Source organism: Haliotis rufescens, unplaced genomic scaffold, assembly GCF_023055435.1.
Source record: "Haliotis rufescens isolate VD_foot unplaced genomic scaffold, xgHalRufe1.0.p SCAF_20, whole genome shotgun sequence".
Classification (NCBI taxonomy): domain Eukaryota; kingdom Metazoa; phylum Mollusca; class Gastropoda; order Lepetellida; family Haliotidae; genus Haliotis; species Haliotis rufescens.
Window position 1 is genome coordinate 7,491,357 of NW_025963891.1, and position 22,967 is coordinate 7,514,323.

The 22,967-nt window shown below is 38.2% G+C and overlaps 2 protein-coding genes across 5 annotated transcripts in view; one reads left to right on the forward strand and one right to left on the reverse strand.

Annotated features, from left to right (window-relative positions):
- Nucleotides 1–22,967, forward strand: part of LOC124128332 — a 35,022-nt gene that overhangs the window by 2,896 nt on the left and 9,159 nt on the right. The window lies entirely within an intron of this gene.
- LOC124150071 lies at nucleotides 1,233–22,906 on the reverse strand. The gene is made up of 17 exons (XM_048400994.1): nucleotides 22,331–22,906; nucleotides 10,354–10,375; nucleotides 9,948–10,113; nucleotides 8,778–9,427; nucleotides 8,342–8,543; nucleotides 8,046–8,150; nucleotides 7,555–7,757; nucleotides 7,227–7,368; nucleotides 6,250–6,903; nucleotides 5,904–5,930; nucleotides 5,549–5,611; nucleotides 4,634–4,737; nucleotides 3,330–3,609; nucleotides 2,514–2,572; nucleotides 2,095–2,277; nucleotides 1,961–2,002; nucleotides 1,233–1,262 (listed from the first exon to the last, which is right to left on the reverse strand). The coding sequence occupies exons 4-17, from the start codon at nucleotides 9,180–9,182 to the stop codon at nucleotides 1,233–1,235; spliced, it is 2,499 nt and encodes an 832-aa protein (XP_048256951.1). The 5' UTR covers nucleotides 9,183–9,427; nucleotides 9,948–10,113; nucleotides 10,354–10,375; nucleotides 22,331–22,906.

Sequence of the window (22,967 nt, forward strand, 5' to 3'; positions counted from 1 at the left end):
CTAGCGACTGTCCATTACACATACGCAAGACACTGAACTGAACTTTATATACATTTGATGGCTAATGGTTGTGTTGTACAAACATATATCTACAAAATTGAAAATATGGAAAAGAGTAAACTAAGTGAAGAGCCTTTGACTTTAAGTGAAGTGATTCATGTATTAGGGGTGTTCTGTAAACGTCAGATCTGAGAATAAGTTTGTCGGCCTTTGACACAGTGCATGGGTTGCGTCTGTCTGGACTGCTTGAGTACTCAGATCAATGATGCGTGAGTAGATCTCTTGTCCCCAACAGTGATAACTCACCGGATGCCTTTTGTGTAAGTTCTATTCTATGAATGACATTGTTATAAACTTGTCACAGCTGCTGCTGCTTAATAAACCGTAAGGTGCAATATACACTGTATGTGCAACGATTAGACTTGATATGTATCCAGTTACCTGTTGCTAAATTAAGGGAATGTTTGTCTTCATCAACTTTATTCAATTCATTCAATTCATTTCCTCAATATGTCGGCGTCTTTCGGCGGTTCACAAACTCTTCCAGTGCATCTTATCTCACTTATGATACTGTCAATTTCAGAAAACGCTTTTTCTTGAAGATTTAATTTTCCTTTCTCAATAATGACAAGCCTTGCAAGGCTAGGCGATTCTTATTCACCAACCGACAGTGAATGATATCTTCTCCTCAACGTCATCTTCGAAATATTCTTCTCTTTACCCATTCCCACTTTATGACAAATAGAGAATACTAAACGAGCTCCTTTGTAATACTTATTGTATGAAACGAGTGAATAGTTCTGGTATCTCACGATCGAAAGGGAGTCCGATATAAGAAACTATTGACGAGTTTCATAAAAATGTTATTAAACAGGAGCGAGCTTAGTAATTTATTTATTACTTGCCGTTTATAACTTTTCTAAATATGTTACTGACCCACTTTTACAAATATGGAAATGTCATAGAACAAACCAGATGATGTCATACTTGGGTTTTGACTATTTGTTAGGATAGGGATAGGTGACGTCATGTTCAGTAGTGACGTCATCTGGTTTGTTCTATGGCGTTTCCATATTTGTAAAAGCGGGTCAGTGACATTCGTGTTGATTGCAGTAAATGTTTCAAAACCGATATCGTTGATTCTTTTTATTTGATAACAAATTCCATCCTTTTTAGCTATTATAACGGTAACGCTATTTTCAGGGCATTATCATTTGCAGAAACCCTCGGTCTTAATGGAAGACCTCTGGCTTCTCAGGATGCTGCATCAAAAAGATTACAACACGTCACAATACCCTCTGACGTAATATGTAGAATATTGTTACAAGATCCAACCACGAAACAATGTCATGTGACGTCAGCATAGCATCAGGGTTGAGAGGGTCATTGCGTGTGCATACCCTCTCAGTGATCTATCGTCACTACACGCAATGTCGTTGAATAAGCCCAAGGATGTTGGGAGTTTTCAATATTTGTTACTGAAACTTGTTCCCGCAGTATATAAGCACGCGCTTTGGTATAATACAACGTGTTATACAGCTGTATGTTTATTAAACGGGTGATCTCTTTACGGGCGAATAAAAAAACTATATATTCCCTTGGCATATTTTGTCTTCAGTTTAAAATTGTAACTGCAGATATTTCTAAAAAGCAATTCTGACCTTTTGAACAAGTGGCGCCCGGCGTCTCCTTTTGGACTTGAAATGTTGCCATCCCTCTATAACTTGGCTTGATAAAGCTGCGTTTCTCTGCTTACCCCGAAACAAATAACATATTCTAAAATAGCAAGTGATATATTCAAGGACGAATATTGTTTTGGTATTTGCACACATTATCACAATTTGTAACAAAGTTGATTAATCTATTAATGAATGACATGGCATCTTGTAAACATATCTACATATCATTTTGTACATATCATATGTATATATCACGGTATGTTGAATATCCTGTCACTTACCCCCCACCTTTGACACAGCACATACAAGGAGACGTTTATTATCTGCAAAGAAACATAATATTATTAACGTTATTGTTCCACTTTATCACCGTTTAATAAATGTACTTCATGTGTATACAGTGGTGTACACATACCTGATCATATAGCCAGCCCACAGCCCATCTGGTCTCTTTGTCAATTTTCACTCTCATCTGGTCTTCTGTTTCTTTCGGAAGTATTGGTGCTATTGTCAGAATATCCAATTTTGATATTCGGTAGGGACCTATCGTCACTACTATTTCGTCCAATCTTCTGTCATCATTACAGATATCTTGAAACTGAAAAACATACAACAAATTATATCTATATATCAAAGATATCATTGTATCCGCCAAGTTTATATTTCCTTTATATATTGTAAGTGTACTTAGTTATAGGTTACAAGTAACAGTTACAGTTAAACCGCCCTGTAATAACAAACATTATTACATGACTCTCTACCTTAAGGCAGTTCGCCCTGTATCGTAAGCATATTTGTAAAGACGAAAATATCAATATGTTTCATCACACTCACCACATCCTCCGCCGGCAATGGTGATGAATCTGCTTGCGCGGTGGAACATTCCACTTGTCCTAAAATAACAATGACGGATTGTTTCGGCAACAGCTTGCTAAAATGACATATACGTCATGTATACTTTTTTTATTACTTGTACTTATATACATTGCAAGTGATTCCATGGCATTTCATTGACTAACCAAGGAATTTTAGGCGGAAACAATTACCGAAAAATATTTAGGTCACTAACGAACAACTGTGTTATGATTGGCTTATGAAGTGTGTGCGCTGTTTTAGCTCGAAATGTTGGCTACAGTTGTTTGTTTAATGAACAGTCTGTGAAGTTACTATCGTTGACGTACTTATTTATGCTTATGTACACAGTGTGCAAACCGGTTTTTACCTTTATACCAACATAAAAGCAAAAGATATATATTGAAGTTAATTCTTAAATGTAACACGTCAACGACAGCGATTAACCAGTCTCGATAATCTGACGAAACAGATTCCACTGGGCGTAAAAGGCTCAATAGTGGTGATAGTTAAAGGAAATATTCCGCGTTGTATGCGGTTGTGAAAAAAAATATACTTTGTATTTTTAATTAGAATAAGTCGCCAGCGCTTGTCTTAAGAGACGACTAAAATGTATCGGATGATAACACTTATTATGCCAACCACTGGCCCAGGTTCTTGAATTAGAAGAATTGATATAGAAGAACTGTTGGTGAAAGCAAATGTGTGGCAAAAGTGGGTACTTATTTCATATTTGATCTTTTAGTTACTTATATATGAAACCCGTATGAATGAAAATATTGAATATAGAATACTTACCAGCACGTTGGAAATCCAGACTTTGATAATGTGCTTCATGATAGTGACCTAACATCATAGCCGCTCCTGGTCCACCAGATATCATTACAACATTGCTGTCGGACGCGGTTCCATCTTCGGAACTTGTGAAAACGGCAATGTCCTTTTTGAGAAACTGCGATGTTCTCTGTACTACAAGGTGATCAACGTATTCACCCGGTGTAGACATGGCCTCCAAGTAAAGGTTCCAGGTTTTGTGCCGTTGCACATCGACAAAATTGGATAGGTGTGTGCCTCCTTCCTATAGAAAACAAGTATATATAATTGACGTTACACAAGCAGGTTTGGTAGCATTTTAATTAGTAATTCATCATATATCAATTTTAGGCACACTTAGGGTGTGGGTGTAGTATTGTGGCTGAAACGTTTGCTTGTCACGCCGCAAGCCATTGTTACATTTCCCACATGAGTACCATCTATGGATCTAATTTCTGAGGTCATCAACGGTTCCATTGACCGGCTAAAACCACAATCACTCTCTGAAATTAAACACCTACATGCGCCTTAAACTCTAATCATAGCGAGGTGAGGTTGAATGGGGCGAGGAACAAGGAGCTGTCATCTATTCGCTGTGCAGAGTTACGTCCATTAACCATGTTAGAAAATACCGACCATGTACACAGCTATAGAACTGACCTTATCCTCCACTTTAGTCGGCATGTTTTATGCCAGTCTTGGAACTGCCTTGTCCAGCGAAATTTCGTACCTCCACCTGAACCCCACTGAATACCTGTGTTATGAATTTGAATGATGTGCGCAGACATCCTGTATCATCTGTATTCACTTATCGAGTGTATCTGCACCCGAAGGGCAACCCCAGTACCCTCACCAGACCAATAACACGTCACAATGGTTATCTGCATGGATTCTCCATGTGATTCCTTGACAATGCTGTTTTCCATTATGTTGTTATCTGATTATGTATTATCCTTTCGAAATGTGTTCCTAGACACAGATTAATTTGAAGCCAATACTAGCCTATTATACTGTACTCGCCTAAGCATATATCAGTGGCATGCGTCTTCCATGACAGCTCGCCCTTATATAGAAGGGTTCTGTATGAGCTTACATATGCACAAATATATGGTCCGGTGTGCACTTACATAAGGATACCTCCGTAGGCTGTCAACTACTGCCATCATTAGTCCCCTGTGGTCAAACACTGATCTGGTATCGAGGCGTTGAAGCTGATCTACAACTGCGTGGAAAAAACAGTTGCCATCTCCGGCAGTTCTCCCTCTAAAACGCAGCCCGTGTTCGGTTACCGAGGCCAGAAGTCGTTCTGATGTCCCTTGGCAAAACGTTGTCACGTTTGATGGACTAGCCTTCTGCAGTGCTTCTTGCAGTTGTTTCAAGGTAACTTTGTGATCTGTATCATACAAAAGTACAATAAAAAGTAGGCAATATGTGTGTGTGTGTGTATATATATATATATGTGCGTGTGTGTGTGTGTGTGTGTGTGTGTGTGTGTGTGTGTGTGTGTGTGTGTGTGTGTGTGTGTGTGTGTGTGTGTGTGTGTGTGTGTGTGTGTGTGTGTGTGTGTGTGTGTGCGCGCGCGCGCACATGTGTCAATCTAGGCACGGATCGAGTCTATAGTCTGTGTGTGCATATCTTTAAATATTATGTTCACTAGGATGAGTCGTAACGAGGATATTCCATCACTGCCATACAGTCAAACACTTGTATGCAGAAACCCTAAGTTCAAGATGAAAATGCCCAAATGATCAATACTGACACTTCTCAATTCTTCGTTATAGAGAATTCCCAGGAGTTTCCCATGGGGATGTGGAAGAAGTCCGCCATTGTTTACGACAATTTCTGAAATACAGTATCATGAAGACATGCATCTAAATTTCAATGTGTGTTGTTCATACGCTTATAAACGTCAGTTTCGTGGTCATGTGACCGGCCTCTTGACATGACATGTGACTTCATGACATGTGAACTTCACATTAAAACATTATATTAATGTGTTAAAAATACATGCAGGTCAACAGATTCATCAGTGAAATGACTAATATTTGATGCCGCTGTTAGCACTATTCTAGCAATATCCCATACAGGGACATAAGACATTTGCTTCATGCATTTCCCACGTGTGAAATCGGACATTGACCATCGGGAAGAACACCGACCTCTAGGGTACCACACTGCCCAACAGATACATAAATGTTACTTACATTTGAGCGATATTTTCTTGTGCTTCTGTGCGTCTTCAGTCCTCGTCCAAAGGTCTGTTTTCCCTGTAAATATGAAAGGTCAACACCAGAACGATTATCTCGATTATCCGACGAAGCAGATTCCATTGGTTGTAAAAGGAACAATAGCCTTGAAAATTATATGAATGGATCACTGAAAAACAACAGATAAAGTTTAACATGCCATTGTAAAAGTTCAAATAAAATACAACAAGAGCCTTTATTATTTCTTGTCATCTAACTTATAATTAGACAAGGCACGTAATGGATGCTAAATCATGCTGCATGTTTAGGTACATGTATATCAACATGTTAGAAATAAATTGTATCAATTTACCTTCTTTTTCTGCTGCATTGTCCAAATCTGGAAGGTAAAATGTCACTTTGGAAATGAAATACGACGCTTGTGCGTGCTGATTGGCGTATATCGTCAAAATAATGTCAACCTATTATATTGTATTCAATTTCTTCATATGGACGGTGGAGTACCCTAGTGGTTAAACGCTTGCTGGTCACGCTGAAGACCCGGGTTCGATTCCCACATGTGAAGCCTATTTCTGGTGTCCCTCGCCGCAATATTGCTGGAATATTGATGAAAGCGGCGTAAAACCATACTCACTCACTCACTTCCCAATAAACGTCATACATGATCATGTCATAGAATGCCACTTATAAGTTCTTACCTGAAAGATGCAGGCGGCCAAACTTGTCATGACGTATTTCACCATACGAAATGTCTGTGTACAGTTTTCCTTTGATTGCTTCTGTCATTTTCCTGTTTGTATGTTCATTGTGAAAATGTAGAAGCAATCGCAGGACAAACATGTAGTTTCCCGGCGACATCGCATCTAGAAAGTAGTTGTTCCGGTTCATTTCCCTGTGCAGCTGCTCTTCAACTTGTGAATTTATTGAGCCCTTCATTTCGGGAACAAACGTTATACGCCTTAGGAGTTCCTCATCTGATTTTGTATTCCCTTCATGAAACCTATCCAGCAAACAGAACGTTTCATTTGAGGTTGGCAAATCATAGTCGGAGACTGGTGCTACTGTCACCCATTCCTTCATGCAAGGTATACTCTTTGAAAATACCCCCTCCTTAGCTTTTTTTATGTTGTCTGCAGTCGCTTCACCCAAGCGTCCTTCGTTGGGCGAGAACATGTTCTTCCGCCGCTTGTTACCATGGCGTGACATCATTGGGGCTACGTCACTAATGATGACTGGCGGTTGTCTTGACATAGATAGAATGATGTCGACATGGTCTCTGACACTTTCAGGCCTCAGAATAGCTTTGAATGCGTACACTATTCTATGGGGGCAGGACGCTGATACCCATCCACCTGAATGAACATTAACATAGTGATGGGACACATTTGGTTTAACCTTGCTTTTAATAGTATACTATATACTCCAGTAGTCAGATTGTGGAGTTTCAAGTTACAAAATGACATTCCATTAACAGACTCAGTGCTGATTCTTATGCAGAGGGGGCTGGGGATGGCCTATCTTGAAGACATTTAACGAAAATAATATTACCAAGCAAAAGCAATTGTGTTACAAAGTAAGTAGTTATTTTGCATCATTTAGTCTGGCACTTGAATGTGGGAACACACACTATATATGTTTTATTCATCATTTTAAATGCAATAGTAGGCATAATTACCAGAATGGCCCCATATGCTTGAAAATAACTTGTTGAAGGTTGATTTGCTTTTCAACTTTTCCTTCAAGCTGTTGATCATCTCTAATTTGGTCCCTTTGGCGTCTACTTCCATCTTTGTACACCAGTGCCGTACATCCAGAACCTACATGATATGATATAGAAAATGTCGAAAACATGAGTGACTATGCTTATCATATCATATCATATCATATCATATCATATCATATCTCAATTTGTAATATTACTACCTACGCATATCAAGATTGCAAGAATTATACAAATGTGCCTAGTTGATATCAATAAGGCCTTTCGATTATGTCATATTTACCTTCTTTTCACATAACATTTGGATCAGGAAATCTTCAGTCAGTTCCTTATCCCCTGTATCAAAATCTGTATCTCGAAGATGGGTTCTGAGAGATCGAACTTTTTCAGCTTCAGTGTTGAAAGCATTTTCATCTTTTCTGGCTAATCCAATGAAAGGAGCCCAGTTGTCATAACTAGGTGTAACACGCCCGACGTTGGCTGCTTCTGTCAGGGAATGAAATGATAAATACATTATAGTGTATATAAACAATATCCTTACAGTAACTTTAATTTTAGTTTTCCCCCCCCCCTCTCTCTCTCTCTCTCTCTCTCTCTCTCTCTCTCTCTCTCTCTCTCTCTCACTCACTCACTCTCTCTCTCTCTCTCTCTCTCTCTCTCTCTCTCTCTCTCTCTCTCTCTCTCTCTCTCTCTCTCTCTCTCTCTCTCTCACACACACACACACACACACACAGACAAGATGAGTCATTTATAATACAATATGAGGATTTGCACCTTTTCCAAAACCCCGAAGTAAAATAGACGCCTCCACCGTTTGGCTCCAAAACACATCCATGTTGATTCCATCTGTAGCTGTTTCTGTCCCTGGTACTTGTGACACTGTAAGCAATACATGTTTACCATAACAGACGAGAGAACAGGGATAAGGAAACATCATTATGGGATATTGTTTGTGATCAACCATGAGATAATGGACCTTACATTTTTGCTTTCCATTTTTACATTTTGAAACTACATCGTTAATGCGCTTATACATTTCTTAGACACTGGAAATTATAAATTAGACTTACATGCTAATGGAAATGCACATTTCCTATTTGCATCTGTCACCAGGCAACATGGAAAACGGCCACAGATGTCACAGGTAAAGTTGTACTTGTGATCGCACATTGCCTCAAAGTGCAGATATCCCTGTAACATTTTGTCTCCGGGAAAATGTAAGCCGGAATCTTCTGATAAGATATCGGCAGCCCTTCCAACGGCTGTATGATTCTGAAACCATTAAGCAGGCGAAATTGATCACATTCATTATGCCGATATTTTAAACTAATCCTAAGTTAACAGTCAAAAGTGTTTAAAGTCCGAATGTCACCGGCCCACATCAAGTGCATATATCAACAAACAATGCGCCATACAACAATCAGATATCACGATCACATAAATATGCAAAGTGTTGTTTTGGAGAAGGGAGTCGTCCATAAACTAACTAAATTAGGTATAATGTACCTTCAAGTTAACTCTGAACCAGTGGCACAGGCGAACTGACAGGAACACGTGGTCGTCAAAATTGTGTATACCATCCCTGTGCTCTTGGTACCTGTAGAAGTGACCGCACGCTTTGCACTTCTTTATGATAACTGATTGCAAATGGTGGCACTGATAAATACCTACATTGCCCCTTGCTGCAACACCCAAAGCTAAATTGCAATTTTCATGTTCACATTGTATCTGCTGTGTGACAGTGTTCATTTGTACATGAAGTGGGTAATCTGGACCGATACTGGACTTGCTGATCATGTAGAGACCGCGGTGTTTATCAACGCATATTCCACGTTGGTATGACTTGGTTTTCACTTCATCTCGTGCATTGTGTGTCTCAATATGTCTTTTAATGTTTTTCTTAGAGATCATTGCATTGCAGACAAAACATGTCACTTTCGGAACTTGCTCTCTCTTCACTTTTTGGATTTTAGGGGACTCTGCTGAAGTTCTTTCCTCAGAAGCTGTCTGGTTTGTTGTCAGAACAAAAGGGCAAACCGTGGTCGTGAGTCGGACAAATGTGAACTTTCTCCGGAAGAGTTTACCACACGGGCAGTGGTAATGGCACCGGTCTTGTTTCGGAGTACAATCCAAAAAGCAGCTTAACACCCATAAATCTGCAAGGACACAAATACGGATTATTATACCGGACCGCCTCCGTGGTCTAGTGGTAGAACGTCCGCCCGGTGAGCGGAAGGTCCGGGGTTCGATCCCCGGCCGCGTCATACCAAAAGATGGTACTTGTTGTTAACATGTCTGGCGCTCGGCATTAAGGTGCTTAAACAAGGACTGGTCGGCTCGGAGTCAGTATGCTGTCTCTGTGTGGGGTATTCATGTTAAACTGTGGCATGGTATCTCAGTGAGCTAGCACTATAAAACGGCATCAGTCCGGACCAGTACAAGCAGCCACTCACACAAACACGAGCATGCACGTCGCTAAATAGTGCAATAATCTTCGAGGCGACGTTAAACCCCATTTTACCTCACCTCACCTCACTATTATACCAGATAAAATGGTGCGTTGGGCTTGTGAGGTTGTGTAATGGACACCGTTTTACACGTATGCGTAATGCCACGTATACGCTAGGTACATACCACGCAATATTAGATTAATAACAAACACCAATTTATACATACCCCCAACTTTGACGGCATGTTGTGTGTGCTTGTTGATGTGTCCTTCCTTGACATTGTACCGCCGTGACGTTGATTCAGGACACAGTTTGCACTGGAATATTCCATCAACTTTAGCCAGTAAACTCTTACATGTGCCGAGCTCTTTTGTGTGCCATATGTCTTCATTCTGTAGACAAAGGTAGAAAGTGTAAAATCAACAAGTTTTCAAAAGAAGTCCTATTTTTCTATTGCTTGAGACTCCCGGACACTGAGTGGTGTAAAGCCACTTACATTTATGAGTACTAAATGAAACATAACGCGTCGATATCCATTATCTTCGCCGTGCATTTATGAAAACCTGTAACCAACTGAAGGTAGGGTGCTACAATGTCTAGGTTACATGGCCACTGTAGATAATAATACTCACGTTTGTTTCACAACGTCCATGCCTGGAAGAAATAAAATAATGACAATATATAAACATTTGAAGAAATGTGTACAACCATTAGAATTCTTAAATTTATGTTAACACTGTTACCAGTTTTTAGCACAAGGTGTAGGCAGTTTAAACTAGAACCAATGTCTTTATAACTAGGAATATATGCTCTTGGTTTATGTATATCACAATTCCATTAACGAGTTTCAGCCATCTCTTTCTATAACCTTATATAGTACGAACAATATAGTTAACATATACCATTACTTTCTTATTTGTGTGTTAGTGAGTGAATGAGTGCGTGCGTTCGTGTGTTCGTGTGTTCGTGTGTACGTGTGTGTGTCTATGCAAACGTCTCAATTGAAATAGCCTGAAAACTTAGTGGCACATCTGTGAAGCTCACATGTTTCGCATAGAAAAGGTTTAATATACGGGTTTGAAATATTATAAATATTATTATCTCTTTCCTTTACCATTTAGGCATAAAATAACTTTAAAACAGTCGCTCTATACCCCCTTTTAGAAACTATATTGCTTCCCTTTACTACATGGGGTTGTCTATGCAAACGTTCTTATGGACATAGCCTGAAAACTAAGTGGCACATCTGGGAGCCTCGCATTTTTCGCATCGAAGTAGTTTAAAATACGTATTTGAAATACTATTTTCTCCTTCCTTAACTGTTTAGGCATAAATAACGTAAATGTATTCGCTCTACACCCCGTTTGGAACGCTAAAATACGGGTTTAAAATAGTATTAGTTCTTTTCACATTCATTTAGGCATCAAATAACTTAAAAAGAGTTGTTTAAAAACGCACTTTGGGAAGATATATGGCTTCGCTTTGACACGATCATCGATCCCGATTGCGTGAAGAGATGCGCATCATATTAAATACTGGATTGTCTGGTCCAGACTCGATTATTTACAGACCGCCGTCAAATAGCTCGAATATTGCTGAGTGCAGCGTTAAACAACCAAACAACGAACCAACCCAACCAACACGAGGGGCTGTCTATGCAAACGTCCCTTTGGAAATGCCCTGAAAACGTAGTGGCACATCTGGGAGCCTCGCATTTCTTGCATGCAAATAGTTTACAATACGTGTTTGAAATACAATGTTCACCTTCCTTAACTAGTTAGGCATAAAAAAACGTAAACGGAATCGTTCTGTGTCCCGTTTGGAAAACTATATTTGAAATACTATTTTCTCCTTCCTTAACTATTTAGGTATAAACAAACGTAAAAGGAGTCTCTCAATACCCCCTTTGGAACACTATATGGCTTTCCTTTAACACGGGGGAGATTATCTACACAACATCCCTTTGGAAATAGCCTGAAAACTTAGTGGCAAATCCAGGAGCATGGAAATAGTTTCAAATGCGGGTATGCAGCATTATTATCTCCTTCCTTCCATAAGAATGTTTAATGACATAACAAAACAAAACATAACATAACATAACATAACATAACATAACATAACATAACATAACATAACATGAGAAAAAGTAATATTCAAATGAATGTATTTTACATAAAAAGAACAATAGATACTCATTTCCACTGCGCATATGATAAAGACTAAACCTAAACGCCCTTCACCCTACCGTCATTCAATACGTATTGTCCCCGACATGAAAGATACGTGGAGTGCTCTTCTTTATGAAATTTTAATATTTTACGTTTCACATGCGAGCACATACTAATCGAAAACCATTTGAAACCCATTAAACAAAACTCTGGACATATTATACCCGCAAACATGGAGAAAAGAAACGCCTCTATTTTAATAAATTACTAAAAACTAACACGTGACAATGTACATGTTTCCCAAAGTGGCATTTTGAAAGCTAATCCTGCTTCCTTTCAACGTTGCACGAAAACTTTAAAAAATAGTACGTACCTTGCAAGAAATATTTTTTTGGACATGATCCAGTCTTGAAAGTTACATAGCCCTGTTTGTGAGTTCTCAGCGCTCTGTAAATATCTGAGTCTTATTGAGAGTCTGTTGTGAGATGCCCTGGGTGTGTTAAAGGCTGACCACGGCCTAAGTTTCAAAAATCTGTAGCTAGCTGGTGTTAGCACTTTTATCATGAGGCAGGATGTTCCTTGTTTATATGTATCAGTTAGCCCTGTCAACTTCATGAACCTCATTCTTACAGAATGTCAACCGCATGCCCCATTCTGGGTTTCAGGTAGTATGTGCTTATCTTTTAGGATCTCACAGAAGCACTAAATGTGTTATCCAGTTATTGCTGTGACATCTCTAACTCCCTAGAAACTCCTCTGGGATCTGGAACTTGCCACAGAATGTATCACGTCACAATAAACAAACAAGTCCCCTAACAGACCCTAAAAGGAAAGAGTCTAGAGAGTCTAGACTTCTTGTTTCCAAAAATGAAGATATTCATTCTGGATTAAGAAAGGGCTACCGAACATCAAGTAATGTATTTGTTCATAAAATATTTATTTAATAGTTTTAACAAAAAGTAAAAAGAAAAATGTATACACTTCCTTTGTAGACTTTCAAAAGGCCTCTGATTCAGTTGACAGAGCACTACCCCTAACAAAGCTATTTCACATAAAATGTCAGGAAATAGTTCTTATAAAGTGAAAATTGACGGGGCATTTCACAATCCTTTAAATCCAACATCGGCATAAGACATGGGTGCATTTTGTCTCCCAGATTATTTAATATATTCCACAATGATCGTCCACCACATATCAAACAAGAAAATAACAAAATAACACTTAATGCTTTAAACATTTGTCATTTGTTGTTTGCCGATGACTTTGTACTTTTTGCCACTTCCAAAAATTCTGCACGAGTTATTTGATGGTCTAAGAGTATTTCGTGTAACAAATAACCTAAAGATTAAAGGTGAAAAAACAAATGTTGCAGTGTTTGGCAAATCAAGTAAAATAGAAGAAACGAATACTTGGACCTTGGTTGGTGCAAAAATTCTAGTTATGGATAGATATAATTATTTATGAATAACATTTGAAGCAAATGATAAACTTAATAATAGCGCCAAACCTCCCTTGAAATAGGGTCTAGGTACTACCATAAGCTTCAGTCTACCAATAATCTACCCAAATCTGGGGTATAGACGCAACACCCCTAGTCTGAACAACTTTGATTAATTAATCCCCGAGAAACTGCGGCGCCGATGTTGTATATCCATGTTAGGTGTCAACAAAACAACACACAATTGGGCAAGGCGAGCAGAACTAGGATTCTATACTCTTATGTACACAGTACTAATATAAATTACGAATTGCTATCACTATGGTGGTTCTTCAACATAGTGAAATTCTGCTTTACCCACTAGGCTACCCGACCGCCCCGTTCCATGTGATAGGAAAGCCCGAAGTGATGCAGGTGTCAGACGTTAACCACTTCGGTGAAACCCACGAGCACGGTTGTCGTACTGACCAAATCTAGAAACATAATCGGGGCGAACCGGGATTCGAACCCACGATCATAGATTTCTGGCGTGCCCAAGGGACGCGCTTTTCTGCACAGCGAATTGCTGCGCCTCAGACGACTCGGCCAACCGTGCCCCAAAAGGTGCAAGAAAAAACTGAGGACATTCAGGACAGTTAAAAATGAAATAAGATTAGAATCATATTTCAGTCACTGTAAAATAAGAAAATATCGAGTGCACTTTTCTAAACTAGGAGTAAGTAACCATAAATTAACTATAGAACTTGGAAGACATACAAAGCCACCCACCCCACTACATCAGAAACTATGCTCTACATGTTCAACCATTAATGAGGAAAGACACTACCTACTTTATTGTATCAAACACACGAAAGAAATAAATATACTCTTTGGAAAAGTATCCACACAAAATGTAAATGTCCACAATAATGAAAACATATTATTTCACCACATCCTCTCAAATATTTAGCCATCAACATCAATTGCATATGTTTCAAATGGATGGTGTCGAGCAATAGATTCCCGTGGATCAACCTATGACATTTTATGTATAATATCATCAAATCTGTACTGTTGATATTTTCTATGCATTAAATTATTTCTTTGTGTTTTCAGGTATGTATGTCTGTCTGTATATGTGTATGTATGAATTATGATGTGTTTTTTTCGGGAATGGATTATTTTCTGCAATAAATATCCTTTCCAGATACAAATAAATCAGACATAATCCTATTGTACCTATGCTGTCATACAGATCATGAAACAAATATATCCATTACAGTCCCTTCCAAGCCTATGATATTTGGCAAGTCAAGATTACTGCAGTATCAGGGTCTGTACAAATCTGCTGAAATCACAGGCCTTGTAATCATCAGTTAATCTCCAGCTGGCATTAGTGACACCACACCAAGACCTCCTGCTCCTGCTCTTCCCCTGCCACTCGAGCTCTGGCCAGACATGTGTGATGACATTGGAGACCTGGTGACATATACAACCTTACCAAGCTCCGACTGAGTCTTCACAGCCTGGAAATTGAGAGGGGGAGATACTCCAACACCCCAGTTGAAAATAGGTTCTGTCCGCACTGTGACTGCCATTCCGTAGAGGATGAAGAACACTTCCTGCTTTCATGCCCACTATATACAGACCTTAGGAGAAATCTGATGGCACTGGTAGAAATAGGCGACCCTTCCCAGACCGATAAAACAAACCTCTTAAAACACTTTATGAATCCACCAAAAGAATGGTCAAGTCTTGTTGCCCGGACTATATACCACATGTACAAGCTGAGGCCATAAGAAAATTCTATTATATTCGATCCAATTAAGTGAAATAACCAGCAATAACCTAATATACATAAATGTTTATATGATGTAAATGAAATAATGCCTCTATACAAAATGTACATCATATATACATATACCTGTCATATCTATAATTATATACATGTTCATATGTACATAGTCTGTACCCTGCCCTATGAGGGTGTTCAGTACAATAAATTCTATTCTATTCTATACAACCTTTGTATTTTTTTTAGTTGTTTAATTGGTTGGCATTTCTGGTTAAAAATTAATAGGAACATTCACAAGTTGGCTTAAAGTATTGTCCACTCAAGTTGCCTCACCTAGACATGTTCGGGACACGTTATGTGAAGAACATTTTCGATGTACTGCTCTTTGAAAACTTTGCAGCCAGAAGAAATGTCTCTGTCTTAGTACTTCTAATAAAAACGTATATTCTGTCATACAACAATCAAGTCTCGTTAATCCGACAATCGGCTTTATCCGACACTAATGATGGGAACCTATTTAGACCCGTTAATCCGACAGTCTAGCACTCCGACTCCGACACACCTAATTTGCAACGAATTACCGAAATCACTCATTAATCAGTCTCGTTAATCCGACACAGTCATCAGCGTACTCCGTGGTCATCTGCCCTTTACTTCTATTTTAAGTGAAAGAATTAATAATTATCTAGAAAATAATAATTTGTTATCAGAATCACAAGGATGATTTCGATACGGATATTCTACTGTTGATAACATGTTCGTATTGCACTCCCTCATTGAATACCTCAAGACACACAAAAAGAAACTGTATTGTACATTTATAGACTTCTCTAAGGCCTTCGAAAACGTTTGGTGCTTTGGGCTATGGCAAAAATTAATAAAAACAAATGTACAAGGTAAACGTTTCGAGCTCATATTTAACATGTATCAAGGCATAAAGTCGTGTGAAGATTCATCGTTTTTCTCTAGTAATATCGGAGTAAGACAGGGGGAAAATCTATCGCCAATCCTGTGTGCTCTGTACCTAAATGACCTTGAAGAATATCTACAACAGGAAATACGTAAAGGTATTGATGTTATATCGGAAGATGAAGTAGTTAGAATCTGTAAAAATATTATTGTTTTGCAATATGCAGATGATACTATTAGACTTGCAGATAACCCCTGTGACCTAAGAGAAAAATAATATGAATGTTTTATTATGAATATTGAAAACAATGGAAGCTGAGTATTAATATTGATAAAACTAAGGTGGTTGTATTTGGATCAAGAAAGAACAATAATGTGTTTAGGATAGGCGATAATGTTGTTGAAGTAGTAGATCACTATAAGTACTTGGGTCTGGTTTTTAAACGAACTTGAAATTCCCTAGCAGCCAAGATGTCGTTAGTAGCTCAAGCTAGAAAAGCTAAGCACTTAATATATATTAGAATACGTAATCTTGACTTGCCAATAGACTGCCAGCTATTATTATTTGATCAAACAATCGTGCCTATATTAACATATGGTTCCGAAATTTGGGGATTTGATAAACTAGATATGATAGAAAATGTTTACACAGATTTCTTAATATATATACTAAGGGTAAAAAAAGCACACCCCACTATTTTTTATATGGAGAGCTGGGAAGAACCCCTATTACGGATTTAATTAAACAAAGAATGTTGACATATTGGTCTAAGATAACTTATAATAAACCAACGTGTACTGTTATGTATAGTTTTGCAGACTGCTGTAACCATAAATATGTTAAAGGACTATTTGATAGATTAGGCCTTAGTTTTATACGGACCTAACAATTCATGCCAAATATAAACGGATTAAATCAGTGTAGCCAGACGTGGACAAGTTATGTAAACAACTCTCCCAAGGCAGTATTTTACCGAATATTTAAACATAAACTCCAGTTAGAAAATTATCTGCTGTCGCTACCCTTAAGACTCAGTATCCCGATTACTAAAATAAGATCCACAAACCATAGATTACCAATAGAAAAGGGGCGATGGGAAAATATACCAGACAGAATTTGTAGTCATTGACTTAGCTGACGAATATCACTATCTACTAATATATCCTTTTCTGCATAACTTGCGTAAGTTATATCTTCAAAAGAAGTATTTTACAAGACCTTGTGCGATACCACTATGTTACTCAATACTGAAAGTTAATCAGAACAAAGAAAACTAGCACAGTTTGTAAAAGAAATCCTCAAAATGCTTAATTAAATGTATGAGTTTGTTGCAGTTAAACGTATAGTCTCCTGCCTCGTGTCACCATATACGAAATATACGTTTGTTGTTGTTGCCCGCGAGTACACAGCCTTGTGTTTTGATGCGAGACGAGTCGGCGAGAAGCTGCATATTTCAACGGCTGCAGAGATAAACTTGCTCAACAATAAACAATTACTGCTTTAAATAAACAAAACAGGAATAATCACATGCCTAGATTACCTCAATCTCATAAAATCGGATTCAAGTTCTCGCTACCACTGAGGACATCCCATTACAAGTATAGTGCAAACAGAATCTTTAGATTTTGCAGAAATATTGAATAACTTTGAAATCGTTGTCGGATTTTTCGAGAGATTTCTGGACATTAGACACTTAAGCTCTCTCAACTGCCCACGACTGACAGTGAGAGTGTGCGTGTTTGGGGAGAGGCAGTAGCGTCAGTAAATGATCCTGTCAGACACACTTTCAGCGGCCTGTCAGTGATGGGTGATAGCAATCTTTACGTGTGTTGTGAATTTCCAGGCAATTATAGCTCTACAGATTTGTTTAGTCCCTGAAAATGAAGAGAGTTTTATTATTAATATATTTCATAACTAATATTTAACAACTGTTTATATCTGTAAAATATGTTAATTTCAGAGACAAGATGTTCGTCTAAGACATATCATGTCGTAAAAGTTACGGTTTGTGGCTGTTTTAGTTTTGAGGCACACTCACCAAGAAAGGGTGATGACCAACAGTAACACACCCCGAGACACAAACCAATTTCAGATGTGAAACGCAGAGATTGTATAAGAAGATATGAAGATAAGATGCAGTAAAAGATATAGCAGAATCACTGCAAACCCCTCACCCCGACTCCTCACCTCCAACCCCCACCAGAGGGAAGCAATATAGTTTTCACCAGGTGGTATAGAGCGACTCTTTTTACGTTAGTTTATGCATGAAAGATTAAGGAATCAGAAAATATTATTTCAAAAACGTACTTAAAACAATTTCCATTCGAAAAAGCTAGGCTCCCAGATGTGCCACTATGTTTTCAGGCTATAGTTTCCAAAAGGGGGTATAGAGCGACTGTTTTAAAGTTATTTAATGCCTAAATGGTTAAGGAAAGAGATAATAATATTTCAAACCCGTATTTTAAACTATTTCCATGCGAAAAATGCGAGGCTCCCAGATGTGCCACTAAGTTTTCAGGCTATTTCCATGGGGACGTTTGTATAGACAACCCCCCGTGGTAAAGGGAAGCTATATAGTTTTCACCAGGTGGTATAGAGCGACTGTTTTAAAGTTATTTAATGCCTAAATGGTTAAGGAAAGAGATAATAATATTTCAAACCCGTATTTTAAACTATTTCCAAGCGAAAAATGCGAGGCTCCCAGATGTGCCACTAAGTTTTCAGGCTATATCCATAGGGACGTTTGTATAGACGACCCCTTGTAGTAAAGGGAAGCTATATAGTTTCCAAGAAAGGATATAGAGCGACTGTTTTAAAGTTATTTAATGCCTAAATGGTTAAGGAAAGAGATAATAATATTTCAAACCCGTATTTTAAACTATTTCCATGCGAAAAATGCGAGGCTCCCAGATGTGCCACTAAGTTTTCAGGCTATATCCATAGGGACGTTTGTATAGACGACCCCTTGTAGTAAAGGGAAGCTATATAGTTTCCAAGAAAGGATATAGAGCGACTGTTTTAAAGTTATTTAATGCCTAAATGGTTAAGGAAAGAGATAATAATATTTCAAACCCGTATTTTAAACTATTTCCATGCGAAAAATGCGAGGCTCCCAGATGTGCCACTAAGTTTTCAGGCTATATCCATAGGGACGTTTGTATAGACGACCCCTTGTAGTAAAGGGAAGCTATATAGTTTCCAAGAAAGGATATAGAGCGACTGTTTTAAAGTTATTTAATGCCTAAATGGTTAAGGAAAGAGATAATAATATTTCAAACCCGTATTTTAAACTATTTCCATGCGAAAAATGCGAGGCTCCCAGATGTGCCACTAAGTTTTCAGGCTATTTCCATTCGGACGTTTGTATAGACAACCCCCCGTGGTAAAGGGAAGCTATATAGTTTTCACCAGGTGGTATAGAGCGACTGTTTTAAAGTTATTTAATGCCTAAATGGTTAAGGAAAGAGATAATAATATTTCAAACCCGTATTTTAAACTATTTCCAAGCGAAAAATGCGAGGCTCCCAGATGTGCCACTAAGTTTTCAGGCTATATCCATAGGGACGTTTGTATAGACGACCCCTTGTAGTAAAGGGAAGCTATATAGTTTCCAAGAAAGGATATAGAGCGACTGTTTTAAAGTTATTTAATGCCTAAATGGTTAAGGAAAGAGATAATAATATTTCAAACCCGTATTTTAAACTATTTCCATGCGAAAAATGCGAGGCTCCCAGATGTGCCACTAAGTTTTCAGGCTATATCCATAGGGACGTTTGTATAGACGACCCCTTGTAGTAAAGGGAAGCTATATAGTTTCCAAGAAAGGATATAGAGCGACTGTTTTAAAGTTATTTAATGCCTAAATGGTTAAGGAAAGAGATAATAATATTTCAAACCCGTATTTTAAACTATTTCCATGCGAAAAATGCGAGGCTCCCAGATGTGCCACTAAGTTTTCAGGCTATATCCATAGGGACGTTTGTATAGACGACCCCTTGTAGTAAAGGGAAGCTATATAGTTTCCAAGAAAGGATATAGAGCGACTGTTTTAAAGTTATTTAATGCCTAAATGGTTAAGGAAAGAGATAATAATATTTCAAACCCGTATTTTAAACTATTTCCATGCGAAAAATGCGAGGCTCCCAGATGTGCCACTAAGTTTTCAGGCTATATCCATAGGGACGTTTGTATAGACGACCCCTTGTAGTAAAGGGAAGCTATATAGTTTCCAAGAAAGGATATAGAGCGACTGTTTTAAAGTTATTTAATGCCTAAATGGTTAAGGAAAGAGATAATAATATTTCAAACCCGTATTTTAAACTATTTCCATGCGAAAAATGCGAGGCTCCCAGATGTGCCACTAAGTTTTCAGGCTATTTCCATTCGGACGTTTGTATAGACAACCCCCCGTGGTAAAGGGAAGCTATATAGTTTTCACCAGGTGGTATAGAGCGACTGTTTTAAAGTTATTTAATGCCTAAATGGTTAAGGAAAGAGATAATAATATTTCAAACCCGTATTTTAAACTATTTCCATGCGAAAAATGCGAGGCTCCCAGATGTGCCACTAAGTTTTCAGGCTATATCCATAGGGACGTTTGTATAGACGACCCCTTGTAGTAAAGGGAAGCTATATAGTTTCCAAGAAAGGATATAGAGCGACTGTTTTAAAGTTATTTAATGCCTAAATGGTTAAGGAAAGAGATAATAATATTTCAAACCCGTATTTTAAACTATTTCCATGCGAAAAATGCGAGGCTCCCAGATGTGCCACTAAGTTTTCAGGCTATTTCCATTCGGACGTTTGTAGACGACCCCCTGTGTTAAAGAGAAGCGATATAGTTTCCGAGACAGGATATAGAGCTACACCTTTTACTTCATTTTATGCCTAAATGGTGAAGTAAAGATATAATAATATTTTAAACCCGTATATTAAACTATTTCCATGCGAAAAATGCGAGGCTCCCAGATGTGCCACTAAGTTTTCAGGCTTTTTCCATAGGGACGTTTGCATAGACAACGCCCTGTGTTAAAGAGAAGCAATATTGTTTCCAAATGGGGGTATAGAGGGTCTGTTTTAGAGTTATTTTATGCCTCAGTTGTTCAGAAAAGAGAAAATAATATTTCAAACACTTTTTTCAAACTATTTCCATGCGAAACATGCGAGGCTCCCAGATGTGCCACTAAGTTTTCAGGCTAATTCCATTCGGACGTTTGTAATAGACGACCCTCTGTGTTAAAGGGAAGCTATAAAGTTTCCAAAAGGGGATATAGAGCGACTGTTTTCAAGTTATTGTATGCCTAAATGGTTAAGGAAAGAGATAATAATATTTCAAACCCGTATTTTAAACTATTTCCATGCGAAAAATGCGAGGCTCCCAGATGTGCCACTAAGTCTTCAGGCTATTTCCATACGGACGTTTCCATAGACAACCCCTAGTGGTAAAGGGAAGCAATATAGTTTCCAAAAGGGGGTATAGAGCGACTGTTTTAAAGTTATTTTATGCCTAAATTGTTTAGGAAAGAGATAATAATATTTCAAACAAGTATTTTAAACTATTTCCATGCGAAACATGCGAGGCTCCCAGATGTGCCACTAAGTTTTCAGGCTCTTTTCCAATGGGACGTTTGTATAGACGACCCCCTGTGTTAAAGGGAAGCTATATAGTTTCCGAGACAGGATATAGAGCTACTCCTTTTACCTCATTTTATGCCTAAATGTTTAAGTAAAAAGATAATAATATTTCAAACCTGTATTTGAAACTATTTCCATGCGATTCATGCGAGGCTTCCAGATGTGCTACGAAATTTTCAGGCTATTTCCATAGTGACGTTTGGATAGAGAAAACCCTATGTTAAAGGGAAGACATATAGTTCCCGAGTGAGTGAGTTAAAAGTTAACGAGAGAGGTTGTAGATCGAAATGATTTACCAACAATTTTACAGGTTGGGAGTTATGCAGAAGAAGCATATGATGTGACTGTAATTCCCTTGACTTTACTACTAAGATAATCTAGTTTACCCTTTCTTTACCAATGTGTTGTATTTAACTTAGATTTTATGGTAATGTTGCAGCCATGTTTCTTATTTCGTTTCCGATGAAACTTTGATCATTGGTAACATTACATAACATTTGCAAAGGACGGGCATACAAAAGAACTACACAAAGGTCAAACTACTGATCATATGAATCATATTATATATAGTAGCTTCACGCGATGTATGCTCAGTTGCTTTATAAGATTATTTGATGAAAAAAAAATGCATTATAACACAAGAACATACTGATATATATCTTTACTATCTATATGGCTACTTTACCTATTTGACACGCTTGATGATAAAATAGTTGGAACTAATTGAAGATGATATTGTATAATATAAATGCATTCCCAGCCGGAAGTAAAGAACGTGTCGTCTGTTACAAACAGCTTGCAGATTAATTATCCAGCCGTCCTCGTCTTTATCAGTTAGGAGGTGGGAGATTTGTTCATGTGAACCTTCACTGAAGGGATTTGTTCCGGGGCCGCGCTGCAGTTTATTTGGAGATGTCGTATCAGATTACAAAAGTGCTGTCATCATTTGGCCTTGACGTGTTGACGGGAGAATGGCGTTGAGCAGGCGGCGGAGAGGGGTTCTTATTTAAGATGACCCAGACTGGAGAAATAGAATAAAAACGCATAATTGAATTCAATAGAAAAACACTGGAACATGCATGCTGAAACAGAACAGTGAACTAAAATGTACCTAAATATAGGTGGCTGGAGGGGTTGGTGCAGCGTTCGAAATACCTGCCTGCCCGACCGTCCGAGACTGGTTGATTTTAACCCGTACTGTCAGATTTTCAAATCCCCCTGCCCGACGGTCGGGTTTTATTTTATAGGTGAAAATATTCTAAATAATTCCCGATGATAAGCATTAATTCACATGTAAAGATGAATGATAAAATGTAACCAAA